This window comes from Saccostrea cucullata, unplaced genomic scaffold (assembly GCF_032062105.1).
Source record: "Saccostrea cucullata isolate Sc308-1 unplaced genomic scaffold, CSIRO_AGI_Scuc_v1 ctg1679, whole genome shotgun sequence".
Taxonomy (NCBI): Eukaryota; Metazoa; Mollusca; class Bivalvia; order Ostreida; family Ostreidae; genus Saccostrea; species Saccostrea cuccullata.
Genome location: NW_026940589.1, coordinates 65,964 through 81,503, shown reverse-complemented (window position 1 = coordinate 81,503; position 15,540 = coordinate 65,964). Strand labels below are relative to the sequence as shown.

The 15,540-nt window shown below is 32.9% G+C and overlaps 1 protein-coding gene across 6 annotated transcripts in view; it reads left to right on the top strand.

Moving 5' to 3' along the window:
• Positions 1-15,540, top strand: part of LOC134255667 (TRAF3-interacting protein 1-like) — a 64,611-nt gene that overhangs the window by 16,709 nt on the left and 32,362 nt on the right. For 5 of the 6 annotated variants that reach the window (XM_062738187.1, XM_062738190.1, XM_062738189.1 and 2 more), the window contains exons 4-9: positions 11,997-12,053; positions 12,923-12,988; positions 14,202-14,249; positions 14,617-14,682; positions 15,054-15,101; positions 15,470-15,535. In XM_062738187.1, coding sequence (XP_062594171.1) covers positions 11,997-12,053; positions 12,923-12,988; positions 14,202-14,249; positions 14,617-14,682; positions 15,054-15,101; positions 15,470-15,535 — 351 coding nt within the window. The remainder of the gene's footprint in view (positions 1-11,996; positions 12,054-12,922; positions 12,989-14,201; positions 14,250-14,616; positions 14,683-15,053; positions 15,102-15,469; positions 15,536-15,540) is intronic. The other variant, XM_062738192.1, reaches the window with a different exon arrangement.

Here is a 15,540-nt window from a genome sequence, read left to right as displayed (position 1 = left end):
ACTTTTGACATAACTTCAGAAGTATAAGAGATAAAGACTTCATATTTGGTATGCATACTTCACTAATTAAGCTCATACAAATGACAACAAAGTCATTGACCTTGTTTCAAGATATTTTTATTATGCACACAAGTTCTACATGTATAAGAAATATGCATGGGCACTGCCATTATATTCATATTCAAATGGGAGGTGGGGGATATCATTAAATGAGCTCATTGTTTACAATACCTTTGGATAAAATCAAATTTGACATCTTGATCTTGGAGTTTGACCCCTTTTTTGCAAAAAATAAAAATCTTGAACCATGGCCATAACTTCTGAAGAATTGGTGCAAGGGCTTTTTTACTTCACATTTATTACACGTGTATTTATTGTGTCAAATTCTTTCAACGGGTATAAATATTTTTGATCTTTTGAACTTGATGTTTGAGTTTGACCCACTTTTAAAAAAAATTTGGTTATAGTTTTGAACAGGTAGTATTAGAGCTTTCATATCTCACATGTATATTCCCGGTGAAAATACTTTTCTTTGCAATACAAATAATTTTGACCTCAACTTTGGAGTTTAAGATGCATTTGAGAAATTTCAACTTTCGCCGTAAGCTCCCAATATGGGGGCATTCATGTTTCTCAAACGTCTTGTTTTTTTATTTTGCATCTGAGCATTGTGAAACTATGATGAGAAATTTTCTCGCATTCTTTCAAAGCATCACTTTGTTGATTAGTGATTCACGGCATCACTCTCAGTAGTGTAACATAACTGAAAGTAATACATGCTATAATTTGCGCCATACTGTTGGAAATTCATATATTTTGTTTACCAAAAAAAGTTGGGATTACTGTTAATTACACCATTGAAGAAACAGACGCTTCCGACAAAAAAAGAGTCCTATTGCGATCTGAAAGAGAGGGGAGTATACTGTTTTATCTGTCTGTCCGTCCATGTGTCTGTCCGTAACAAATTTTAGTCACATTTTTCTCAGCAACTTCTCATCGCAGATGCTGGAAATTTTAACACAATCTTCTCTGAGGTATGCCATAGGGTGGGATACATTTTTAGCTCACCCGAGCCGAAGGCTCAATTGAGCTTTTCTGACGACATTTTGTCCATCGTCTGTCTGTCCGTCCATATATCTTCTCCGTCCATCTGTAAACTTTTCACATTGACTTCTTCTCAAGAACCACTGGGTTAATTTTGACCAAACTTAGTACAAAGCATCTTTGGGTGAAGGAGAATTTAAATTGAAAAAAAGAAGGGCCAAGACCCCTCACAAGGGGTAATAATCTATAAAAGCCAAAAATAGGGTAGGGTCATTTGAAAAATCTTCTCAAGAAACACTGGACCAAAAAAGCTGAAACTTATGTGGAGGCATCCTGGGGTAGTGTAGATTCTAAATTGTTCAAATCATGACCCCCCGGGGGAAGGGCAGGGCCACAATGGGGAATCAAAGTTTTACAAAGAAATATATAGAAAAAATCTTTGAAAAACATCTACTCAAGAAGCACTGAGCCAAAAATGCTGAAATTTAAGTGGAAGCATCCTGAAGTAGTGCAGATTCTAAATTGTTGAATTCATGAGCCTTGGGGGTAGGACGGGGCCACAATAATAAGTTTTACATAGAATTATATAGGAAAAATCTTTGAAAATTTTCTTCTCAAGAACCACTTGGCCAGAAAAACTGAAACTTATGTGGAATCATCATTGGGTAGTGTAAATTCTAAATTATTGAAATCATGAACCCTGGGGTAGGGCGATGCCAAAATGGGGAATCAAATTTTACGATAGGGAATCAAAGCATCTTATTGTAATGTAGATTTCAAATTGTGTAAAATATGATCAGTGAGGTAGGGTGGGGTCACAATGTGTATTGCAAGGGGGAAATCTGGTAAAGAAAGGAATGGTAAAAATTTCTCAGGTGAGCGCTGTGGCCCATGGGCCTCTTGTTTTCTAATTTTGTTCTTGTCCACATCATCCAATGAATCAATGTATGTGTTGATCCAGGTACTCCCAAACACTGTACTAGTGCAGGCACTGTCTAGGACTGCACAGTTCCTAGCATCCATCCCTAAATGTCCTACTTCCTTTGGTTGGTAACCGGTAAACAGTACAAATTCTGCTTCCTCAGCTGAACATATATTGACGTTAGCCATATTTTCCCAACTATTAGGACATGCTGCCCACAGCATGACCCACAAGATTATCATGTTAACACATTTTTGTCTGGTCCTGATGGATTCATACTGTTTTTAACTGTTGAGTTGCCTCCTCGTGATTGTCCGCGGTATTGACCTCGATGAGAATCTCTACTTTGGCCACACTTAAATCATCTTCCTCTCATCTGCCTATTCCATCCCCCTCCTCGATTAAATTTGTTGCCCCTTATTCTAGTGTATCCTGCATCTTCGTTTTTTGCAAGGAATGCTGGTTAAAGTTTAATGGATGCTGGTTTGGTAGGGGCATTTCCTTCACAAGTTTCACCTTTAATTTTTTAAGTGATTTCTTCGCTTCTTCATATAAAGTTTGTTTGTTCTCGAAATTCATTCCTGTCAAGACGATAATTTTTTCTTTTATTATAATTGTTCTTCTGAATAATTTTAAAATACCGGTAATTTTTAAAAGATGCCAAAATCTCGGTGGTAGCTTTTCTTGAAAATTGTTCTGTATTTTGCATAAAAAATGGATATGTATTCATTGATAGACTGTCCGTCACACCTTTTAAAATCTTCAAAATCTTCAATTTTTCTAAGCTATCTGCCAAGTCATCTTTGGCAAAATGTTTGCCCAAAAATTGTATCAATGTTTTCACACCTGTGTCTTTTTTGAGATCCTCCAGTTTCAGCTGATCAAACACTTTTTCACGTATCTGGGACTCATCATTTTCAGGAAGAGACAGGACATTAGCAACACCTTGTTTCTTTTCATCTAACTCTGACTTCTTTCCATGCTAGGAGTTCTTGCTTGTAGAGTCCAAACTTTTGACTATAGGGTTGTAAGAAGGGGGGGGGTGTTTTTTGTTGACATTTTGTCAGTTTTCAAAGTTCAAATCTTTTTTCTCATTTACCAGACTCTGAATTGTTATAATTAAATGTCACACACTTGCATACACTGTTTTAAGCACTTAGTATCCTAAATTTTCTTTCAAACCACGTTCAGCTACCATTGTTAGACCATGTGCTTTACTCAGCATCATACACTAAAACTGAACTTTACAAGATGAATCGCGCCCTTATGGGGAGATAATTTAAATAGAAACTAGAGTTACTTCTCTTGACATGTTACACATAAGTAAACTAACAGTATGTCAATATGACGTTGTATTACCATTAGTGAACTCCTCAGAATTAAAGGCGCTTTTGGTCATCTGACTGGGACAGCATGGCATTGCGGATAATACAAAACATGCCAGTATCAATCCAATTTTAAATGTTAAGTGCATTTGTCATTCTAACTAAAGAATAGAAGAACTAAAAGACATATGAAAAAGAGCGAAAACCCTAACTTTATCGTCCATTAATAAAAATACGACATTTCCGAGGTATGTGTATTGTCTTTAAATGTACCATTACGATAAATAGATACATACGACCACCAATAGATGTAAATTAATATCCTTGTCATATCTACTCTTGATTTAAATAAAGTTCACAACAAAAAATATTTCATATGCATTTGTTAGGATCTGTTCATCGACATTCAACGTGTTGTTTACATGTTTATGTTACGTTTGTCCCAGAAATCCCGCGAGAATTGTACATTCTCCGACTTTTTCACAAAAGAGCGCACTAAGAACTACAACTCTTCAATAATGGAAATAGAACGTATTGCCATCATATAAATAGAAGAAAAAAGTTTAGCAAAGGAGTTTTAAGGAATACATCCTTTTGTCTGCGCAGCTAAACCCGGATTAGTCTTTTCACTCAAAATAAAGACTTCAAAGATTCAACTTTTACACTATGGAAACTGCTGACGAAAAACAGCAAGGTATTTTACATCAGAAGAAGAGCATTGTAGCCCATGGACCTCTTAAATTAAATTTAGCCTATCATTTAAATTGATACAAACAATGAAATAATTGACTTGCATTTATTTATGCCCACAGTTATGACAATGACTAATGGACAGGTTAAGTTACTGGGTTCCTGATCTTTTAATGTAGATGTGGATGCCTTAAAATACTTTGAATCTAAATTGAACTGCTGCTAAAATGTTTGACTGTTTTCCAATGAAGTAGTTTCTAATTAGAATTGAAGAAGTTTCTTGTAATGAAGATGAAAAGCTAGCATTTAAGTTATAGCGGCGTTTTTAGCATGGATTTGCTTTGAAAGTAGTCTCTGAATGCCATTCAGTAAAGATGAATTCATGATAATCTGATGAAATAAATTGAATGATCATTTTAATTTTAAGTTTGCTTTAAAAAATATAAGCATTGAGAAATACAATCTAATTAAAAATAATTACATTTGCCGTGTCTTCATCTAAGCCAACACGTAGAAATATATATATATGAAAAAAAACTGAAAATGATGCTAAGACACCATGAATATTGACGATATAGGACAGAGAGAAATTCAAACATTAAATTTTGAAGTTTGCCTAAGTTTAGTCAAGCATATGTGATTAAGACACCAATTACCCACACTAAACTAAATTGCATTCCTTAATTAGACATTAGAACCACTTACTTGCTCGCTACAACACCATGTACTTTAGTGTATGCTTATACACTCTGTGGACATTAAGTTCAACGCTATACAAGTAGTTTTAACCTAACTGACAAAAATGTATGCATATTACTAGTGTCTTCTGTACATAAACATGCTGTTCAGAACGCGAAACGTTGACTTATATTAATGGTTCTTATAATTTTGAATTATTTGTCTTTAAGGTGAAACTCAAAAACTCCCTGTAGCGTTCTCATCCCCCGAGAGTTCCGCGCAAGGTATGTGTTACATGTTTATACTACATCATAAATTTCATTCATATCCCTTGTATTCGCAAGGGACCTTAAAAAGTCTAGTAGACAGTTTATATAAAGATAATGCTACTTTTTGTATGCTTCTTTTGTGGAGTACTATTATAAAAAATGAAGTATAGCATAAGGTCATTAAAATTTGTGAATGATAGCGGTTTCGGATTTGAATGATCCCCGTTAAATGTAAACCATAAAAATCATTTTCACTAAAATTTATCTAAGATAGAATAATTTGTGTTTTTTTAGCTCACCTGAGCCGAAGGCTCAAGTGAGCTTTTCTGATCACATTTTGTCCGTCGTCCGTCTATCTGTCTGTCCGTCTGTAAACTTTTCACATTTTCGACTTTTTCTCAAGAACCACTGGGCCAATTTTGACCAAACTTGGCACAAAGCATCTTTGGGTAAAGGAAAATCTAAATTGTCAAAATGAAGGGCCAAGTCCCATCACAAGGGGAGATAATCAAGAAAAGACAAAAAAAGACCATTTTAATAACATTGACTCTATTGAAAATGATAAAATTCAATTTATGCTAAGTGATCAATTATTTCTAGATACATTATTGATGGAAATAAGAGGAAAATCAATTTCTTATTCAACTTTTAAGAAAAAGAAAATAACTGAAAAAGAATTGCAACTAGAAAAAGAAATCTTTATACTGGAACAGAATTTGTCGCAAGAACTTGCTGAAGAATTAGAAAACAAACATGAAGAATTAGAGAATATTAGAAAAATAAAATTTAAAGGCCAATGTATTAGAGCAAAAGTGAAATGGATAGAAGAGGGAGAAAAACCTTCAAAATATTTTACCAGCCTTGAGTCTAGAAACTATCAGAGTAAAGTTGTACCTAAAATTGAAAAGGAAGATGGAACTATAATTACTGACCAATTTGATATTTTGAATGAAGTTAAGCTGTTCTATGAAAATCTGTATAAAAGTAAAGAGAATGTAGAATCAGGAAATATCCATGAAAAATTAAAGATATATGATGTGCCGAAATTAAACAAAAAAGAATCAGAAAGTAAATTTTCAGAATATGAAAAGAACTGGAAAATTATTTGTGATATGCTATAATGTTATTCAAATTTATACTCAAATGTACCAATATGGTAAAATAGTGAAAACTGTTCCCCCACCTCACTTTGTTTTCCTTCCTCACCCCTCCCCTTTGTTTACTTTTTTGTATATAAAGCTTTCACAATGAAGATTTATAATATACATGAATGTCATATATCTTATGCAGCTTTATGAAATGAATTTGTATTTAGCATTTACCAAAGAGAATTTGTATAAAGTATATAATATAAATTATATGGAAGAAAAATTATATAGTATATGTATGTATTGAATGTAAACAAATCTATTGTACATAGTCTGTAAATGTGAAAGCAAAAAATAAATTCTATGAATTAAAAAAAAAAAAAAAAAAAAAAAGACAAAAATAGGGTGGGGTCATTAAAAAATCTTCTTCTCAAGAACCAGTGGTCTAGAAAAGCTGAAACTTGTTTGGAGGCATCCTGGGGTAGTGTAGATTCTAAATTGTACAAATCATGACCCCCAGGGGTAGGGCGGGGCCACAATGGGGAATCATAGTTTTATATAGAAATATATAGGAAAAATCTTTGAAAATCTTCTTCTCAAGAACCAGTGGTCCAGAAAAGCTGAAACTTGTGTGGAGGCATCCTGGGATAGTGTAAATTCTAAATTGTTCAAATCACGACCCCCAGGGGTAGGGCGGGGCCACAATGGGGAATCAAAGTTTTACATAGAAATATATAGGAAAAAACTTTGAAAATCATCTTCTCAAGAACCACTGGTCCAGAAAAGCCGAAACTTATGTGGAAGCATTCTAAGGTAGTGTAGATTCTAAATTGTTCAAATCATGACCCCCAGGGGTAGGGCGGGGCCACAATGGGGAATCAAAGTTTTACATAGAAATATATAGGAAAAATCTTTGAAAATATTCTTCTCAAGAACCACTGGTGCAGAAAAGCTGAAACTTATGTGGAAGCATTCTAAGGTAGTGTAGATTCTAAATTAAATTGTTCAAATCATGACCCCCGGGGGTAGGGCGGGACCACAATGGGGAATCAAAGTTTTACATAGAAATATATAGGAAAAATCTTTGAAAATCTTCTTCTCAAGAACCACTGGTCCAGAAAAGCTGAAACTTATGTGCACATGGAAGCATTCTGGGGTAGTGAAGATTTCAAAATGTCTAAATTATGATCAGTGGGGTAGGGTTAGGTCGCAATATGTATAACAAGGGGGAAATCTTGTAAAGAACAAAATGGTCAAAGCTTCTCAGGTGAGCGATGTGGCCCATGGGCCTCTTGTTTTAAGTTGGTGTCTTTTAAATTATTCAGAGAGCCCTTGACCAAATATTGAAAAGCATATTTTTATTGACGTTTTTAGATCCATTATTTTTTGTCTCGCGCTTGAAAAGTTGGGGATATTAATTTGGGTCCGTCCGTCCGTCACTCTGTCTGTCTGTAACTCTTTCGTTTCCACACGATATCTCGAGAACCCTTTGAGCTTTCACGATGAAATTTTGCATAGCAACTCACTATGGACTAAAGGAGAACCCTATTGATTTTGAGGTCAAAAGGTCAAGGTCATAAATTCCGTCTGATATAACACTTTCGTTTCCATACGATATCTTGGGAAACCTCTGAGCTTTTGCAATGAAATTTTACATAACAACTCCCTGAGGCCTAAGAAAGACCCCTGTTGATTTTGAGGTTAAAAGGTCAAAGTGTTCAAGGTCGTAAATTTATACATTCTGTCTGTGTGTAAAACTATCCTTTCCGGGCGATATTTTAAGAGGATTTTGAGCTTTTGCAATGTAATTTTTACCAAAACTCCCTAGCACCTCTCTCACCCCTCTCAAAGTGTCCCGTCCCGTTTGATTTATTAGTATTTATTGTATTACATGTCGCTATTTTTAGCACAGGGGCATTAGGAGAGTTATTACTTATAAAACAGGTTCTGGGCGAACTTCATAGTCTTATTACATCTATAAGAACTGTTTAATAAAGGTTAAATTAGACACCATGCATTGTGAAAAATTTTGACAATATCGAACGTGAATATAGTATGAATATACATGTATGTGACTTCATCTTTGCATATAATTTTCGTAAATGTAAAGCAGTTCCTTGGTGTAGTGGTATGTCTTTTGCTTTACATGTGAGAGGTCTCGGGTTCCATTTCTGGACGATCCATTTTCTTTTTTTTCCGAAATACTGTTTTTTTTTACTAAATGATAATATTCAGCATGTGAAATGAAAAATGTACAAACTCATAAAATCATCATTACAGTGTGATAAATATTCCATATAAAAAGAATCTTCTATACACATAATTAAGAATAAGCAATCAAATCTTTATATCCATATTGACATATTTTATTTGCTTCAGTATACATGTGTACATTTAATAATTCTACAAATTCAGTCAGGGGGATCCGACTCCCCCCCTCCCCCCTCCCCAACTGCGCATGGTTTACTTTTTCCCTAAGCGGGGGACACAAATTCTCTGAATTAGCTTGTTCAAGAAAGGGATTCAATTGAATCTTAATAAGAATTACTGTGACAGCTAGTGTATTTGTCTTAAATGAAGTAGATATCGCCATTTTCGTATATCTTTTGCATGGGAAAAAAGAAAGAAAAAAACTGGAATAAAAATATCGTAGAACATCACTGAAAAGCAATATCTGCTATCCAAACAGAACAGCGTCCATCATGTTGACAAAGTGAAAGCACCACAAAACACAATTAATAAACGGATATTGACAGTTTATTGATGTGTAAATAATCAAATATTAGTTGTAACACCTCATTTGATTGGATAAATTATTTTTTGTATAATATAAGTTGCCTATTAAGTTACGTCAAAAACGTATTACTCCACTTGATTCTGAATTATAAGATATGCTCAATTTGAAGCTATTTTAAAGGATAATTTTTCTTATTGTCTACGCTGAAATTTAATTATAAGAAATGAAGCTTCACAGTTTATGAAGCATAAAATTCCTTAAATAATATGAATGATTATATAACTTTGTATTTGATATGAAAGACACTGGGAAGAGATACATGCTCTTATATGAAAAATTTTAAAGAATAAAATAATTTATTTGAATTTCTCTTGTTGCAAGTTCATCTGACTGATGCTCCCAGAAAAAAGAGAGGAAAAAGTAAGTGTACAAAAATTATCATACCTTCTACATTGACACGTACATGTTTTTATTTCAATTGTAATTTTTTAAAATAATTATTAAACACAGTTCTATTGTTTATATCAGTCATCTCAAAACTCAAACATTTAACATAAGTATGCCGATTTCTTTCCTTTTTCTCCTTACTATATTGTTGTTATGCCGACGATCTGATTTGTTTCACAAATGGGGGTTAATAAAATAGAAACGAAATTAGCAAATAAGTCAGGAACGTAACGGACAAGTTTCGAAATTCGGGAAAAAGTATTTTAGATCAAAATATGTTATTCCTTCATGAAGTAATCCACAAACGGGAACTTTAAATGCAAAAACAGTCAAAGTAGGTTTGGCTGCAAAATTGGCCGCAAAGTTATATACGTTTTCTTACATATAATAAAACTGCTTCAACTTGTTTGAGACTTCTTCTAAGCATATTTAAAGTTAACATAGTTTTGTGTTATCAACCCCTCCCTAAACACCAGTAACACGCGTTTTTACGGGTATAATGGTCATTTTTTGACGAATTTTAAAACTTGATCGTGGGTATTAATTGAATGAAATATATCTTGTTATGTTTCATATAAATATTAAATGAAATATATCTTGTTATGTTTCATTTGAATATTTATTTAACATTAAATATTAAAAGGTTTTTAGGTCAACTAAGTAAACTCAGGTGATCTATTGCTATCCGTTTGTCCGTCGTTGCGTCGTGTGTTAACATTTGAACATTTTCAGCTTCTCTGCCGCTCAACCGATTTCAACCAAATTTGGCATAAAGCATCTATAGGTGAAGGGAACAACAATTGTTAATTTCATGATCCCTGCCCCTTTGGACCCGAGGGTGGGGGCCAAAACCACTAAAATTAATGCAATCTTTAAAAATCTTCTTGTTTACTCCTGGACATCACGCAGTCAAACTGTATGCATGATTGTTATCAGCATTGAGTCCTCTACCAAAATTGTGAAATTCATGGCCCTGTGGTCAGGGCTTCTAGTGTAAGGGCGGGGCTATATAGATTATATAGTAAAAATGCATTATTTCTTGTTGAATAATGCTACCTCTTCCAATATTGTGAATTTCATGGCCTTAGGGTCAGGGGTTCTTAAGTGATGGGGTGGGGCCATATAGATTATGTAGTAAAAATGCATTATTTTTTTTTTGAAAATCTTCTGCTCTGCTCCTAAGTATTTAATTAACAAACCAAAAACATAGGTGTTTAATTAGGCCTTCTCTTCCAAATTTGTGAATTTCATGACCCCGGGGTCAGGGGTTCTGGTGTTGGGATGGGGCTCTATCGATTATATAGTGAAAAAAAATGATTCTTTAAAAATCTTTTCTGTTCCTGGGTATTAAACCAGTGAATTTGTACATAGTTATGATAAGGAAGGATGCCTCTTCCAAAATAGTGAATTTCAGGGTCCCTGGGTAAGGGTTTCTAGTGTTAGGGCGGGGCTCTATTGATTATATCTAGTGAAAATACATTAATTCTTCAAAAATGTTCTTTTCTGCTCCTGGGCATTAATTAAACTAACCAAGTACATAGTTATGTTGAATAAGGCTGCCTCTTTCAAAAGTGTGAATTTCGTGGCCCCGAGGTCAGGGGTTCTGGCGTAGGAGATGGAGTTCTATCGATTATATAGTGAAAAAAAACATTGATTCTTTAAAAATCTTCTCCTCTGCTCCTGGGTATTAAACAAGTAAACAATGTAAATAGTTATGAAGGCTGTTTCTTCCAAAATTGTCAATTTCAGGGCCCCTGGGCTAGTGGTTTTGGTGTTAGACAGGGTTCTAATGATTATGTAGTGAAAATGAATGAAATCTTTGAAAATCTGTTCCTTTGCTTCTGGGTATTATGCCAATGATATAAGTACATATTAATGATGATGAAATATGCCTCTTCCAAAATGGTTAATTTCAGGGCCCCTGGGTCAGGGGTACTTGGGGGGATTCATAGTCTGAAAATAAATTTATGCTTGTGACCTATAAGGCCCGTGGGCCTCTTGTTTTTTTTTTTAAATCTTGACAATACCATCTAAATATACATCTACCATACTTTTGAAGAGATATTTTTTGTTTGCAAAGACTTATTCAGAAAGTTTTTCAGAAAGCATTAAGTAAATAAGTAAATCAGCAAAGTAATATATTGTTGATACTGTTGGTACATTGAGTTCATAACAGTCAGCTGGTACAATATTTTCTTCCTTAGATTCATCTTAAGTTTTAACTTGGAAGCATGTTCAACAAACAATGAAATGACTTGCATTTATTTATGCCCATAGTTATGACAATGACTAATGGACAGGTTAAGTTATTGGGTTCTAGATCTTTTAATGTAGATGAAGATGCCTTAAAATACTTTGTAAAATGACTGTTTTCCAATGAAGTAGTTTCTAATCAGAATTGAAGAAGTTTCATGTAATGAAGATGAAAATCTAGCATTTAAGTTATAGCGGCATGATGCATTTTCATGAGATTACATCAGGTTGAAGAGGAAAACTAAGAATTAACCTGACAGCGTTCTTGAAAATACACGTACAAATAGTTTACATTTGTTTTAGTATGAATTAATATAGTTTTAATAAAGCTGTTGAGCATTCTAATATTTATAGTTGTTTTACTACAAAAGTGAGGGTATTTTTTACATAATTTTACAAATGTTTTTTAGAATTTTTATTATATTTATTATTCTAGCAATTGATAATTTATATTTTAAGCAAAGGGGACATACTTACTGCTTTCTCCCTATATTTTGAATTATTAGACAATCCTATTTAGTATTATGTTGGTTTTTTTTTCAGAACGAAGTACCGATCAAGATGATGGCAATAAAGCTGTACCTCAAAAAAGTCCAAAAAGTGAGAATATTTCTCGTACAAGAACCTCATTATGAAATGGATTGAGCATACTGAGAGTATGCTCAGTAACTCTTTTCAAACCTTCATTTTGTAATTACATCAAATTGAGTCTTAATATACTGATAAGCTTGTTTTTAGAGTGGTTTGATTTCTTTATTGATTTTAATAGATCAAGTTAAAGATTGATGCCTATCCCTTTTTCTTCCCCCAATTTTTTTTTGCAGTAGATTTTAAAAATTTTACCGCATAGGAACAATCTTTGAAACCTTTTGTTCTAAAGTAAAAAGTCATGTTTGATAATTTTTTTTTTGAAATTTTATGCGTCAAAGAAGTACCCTCAAATAGAGTATATTCAAGTCTGTTTAAATCATGGCCACCAGGGGTAGGGATGGGCCATATTGGGGATCAAATTTTAACATAGGAATTTAACAGAAAAAAATTTGAAAGTTTTCTTGAAAAATAGAATTCATAAGAAAAAACTTGAAAATTCTCCTCAAGAATACCAAAGTCTTTTGAGTTACATTAATTTAGAAGCATGCTAAGGTATTGTTGATATAAGTTTTCAATCATTTGTATAGGAATATACTATTATAAAAGAATTAAAATTACAGCGACAGCTAGCTTATGTGTTGGAAATAAAGCAGCTATCGCCAATTTCTTATATCATTTGCATGGATATTTTACAAAGAAAAAATAAATTGGAATAAAAGTATCTCTGAACACCAAGAAAAAGCAATATCTGCTATCCAAAAGCTATTATAACATTGTGTTCGATACATAAGACAATTGGAAGAGATGCATACTGTTATTTGAAAAAAAAATATCGTTCAAGGAATTCAGTAATTTATTTGAGTTTCTCTTATTGCAAGTTGATCAGAGTGATACTCCTTCTACATCAAAACAAAAGTCAACAAGAGACAAACTTAGAGAAAAAAGTAAGTGAACTGAAAAAAAGATTCTGGGAAAGTGAAGGTTTAAGGTTTATCAAATGATACCCATTTAAAGAGAAAGCGCATTTTATTTTATATAGGTACATTTGTGAAATATTTCTAATCAAATCTCAAAAAATAAAGCCATTGTTACATTTACAAGGAAGCTTCAGTTAGTATAGAACCTGTTCATCTTGGGTCCCTTTAAATAGATTGAGAAAATGGAATTGTAAATTAGCAAGAGAGGGTGGCAAGAACATTCTAAAATACAAGACATTCCTAGAGAAAGAACTTTTATTTAAAAAAAAATACTTTTAGTCTTTCACAGAAATAGAGTAACTTACTTGAATTTCTCTACTTAGAAGTTGATACTCCAGGCAAGTCAACCAGAGGCAAAGAGAAAGATAAAAGTAAGTATATTGAAATAAAATTATCATGTAAGCGAATAAGCAGTATGGCTGCGAAGGATGTTTGAGTGAGGCAAATAGAGAAAACGTCTTACCAATGAGGGAAATTTGAATCTTGTTTTTTTAAAAAAAAAAAAACACGTTTTAAATCACAAATTAATTGGAAGATTACTTCGAAGACATCAAAATATGTATGTATCAATGAAAAAACTAAAGAAAACATTATCTCTGAACATCCTGAAAAAGCCATATCTGCTATCCAAACGCTATTATAACATTGTGTATGATAATAAGACAATGGGAAGAGATGCATACTGTTATTTGAAAAAAAATATCGTTCAAGGAATACAGTAATTTACTTGAGTTTCTCTTATTGCAAGTTGATCAGAATGATACTCCCTCCACATCAAAAGAAAATTCAACAATAGGCAAACTTAGAGAAAAAAGTAAGTGTACTGAAAATAAATTCTGGGAAAGTGAAGGCTGAAGGTTTATCAAATGATACCCATTTAAAGAGAAAGCGCATTTCATTTTACATAGGTACATTTGTGAAATATTTTTAATCAAATCTCAAAAATAGAAAAGCCATTTTTATATTTACAAGGAAGCTTCAGTTAGTATAGAACCAGTTCATCTTGGGCCCCTTTAAATAGATTGAGGCTATAATAAGAAAATGGAATTGTAAATTAGCAAGAAAGGGTGGCAAGAACATTATAAAATGCAAGACATTCCTATAGAAAGCACTTTTATTTAAAAAAATACTTTTAGTCTTTCACAGAAATAGAGTAACTTACTTGAATTTCTCTACTTAGAAGTTGATACTCCAGGCAAGTCAACCAGAGGCAAAGAGAAAGATAAAAGTAAGTATATTGAAATAAAATTATCATGTAAGCGAATAAGCAGTATGGCAGCTGCGAAGGATGTTTGAGTGAGGCAAATAGAGAAAACGTCTTACCAATGAGGGAAATTTGAAATATATATATATATATATATATATATCACGTTTTAAATCACAAATTAATTGGAAGATTAACGTCTATGACATCAAAAAATGTATGTGTCACTGAAAAAAAACTGAAAAAATTATCTCTGAACATCCTGAAAAAGCAATGGCTATTGTAACATTGTGTTAGATACATAAGACAATGGGATGATATGCAAACAGTTATTTGAAAAAAATATCTTTCAAGGAATTAAGTAATTTACTTGAATTTCTCTTATTGCAAGTTGATCAGAGTGATACTCCTTCTACATCAAAACAAAAGTCAACAAGAGACATACTTAGAGAAAAAAGTAAGTGAACTGAGAAAAAAAAATCTGGAAAAGTGAAGGTTAAAAGTTTATCAAATGATACCCATTTAAAGAGAAAGTGCATTTCATTTTACATAGGTAAATTTGTGAAATATTTCTGATCAAATCTCAAAAATAGAAAAGCCTGGTTATATTGTCAAGGAAGCTTCAGTTAGTATAGAACCTGTTCATCTTGGGGCCCTTTAAATAGATTGAGGCTATAATAAGAAAATGGAATTGTAAATTAGCAAGAGAGGGTGGCAAGAACATACTAAAATGCAAGACATACCTAGCGAAAGTACTTTTATTTAAAAAAATAAATACTTTTAGTCTTTCACAGAAATAGAGTAACTTACTTGAATTTCTCTACTTAGAAGTTGATACTCCAAGCAAGTCAACCAGAGGCAAAGAGAAAGATAAAAGTAAGTATATTGAAATAAAATTATCATGTAAGCGAATAAGCAGTATGGCTGTGAAGGATGCTTCTGTGAGGCAAATAGAGAAAACGTCTTACCAATGAGAGAAATTTGAATCTTTTGTTTTTTTAATAACACGTTTTAAATCACAAATTAATTGGAAGATTACTTCGAAGACATCAAAATATGCATGTATCACTGAAAAAAACTTAAGAAAACATCTCTGAACATCCCAAAAAAGAAATATCTGCTATCCAAACGCTATTATAACATTGTGGTCGATAATAAGACAATGGGATGAAATGCAAACTGTTATTTGAAAAAAATATCTTTCAAGGAATACAGTAATTTACTTGAGTTTCTCTTATTGCAAGTTGATCAGAGTGATACTCCCTCTACATCAAAAGAAAAGTCAACAAGAGGCAAAGTGGGAGAAAAAAGTAAG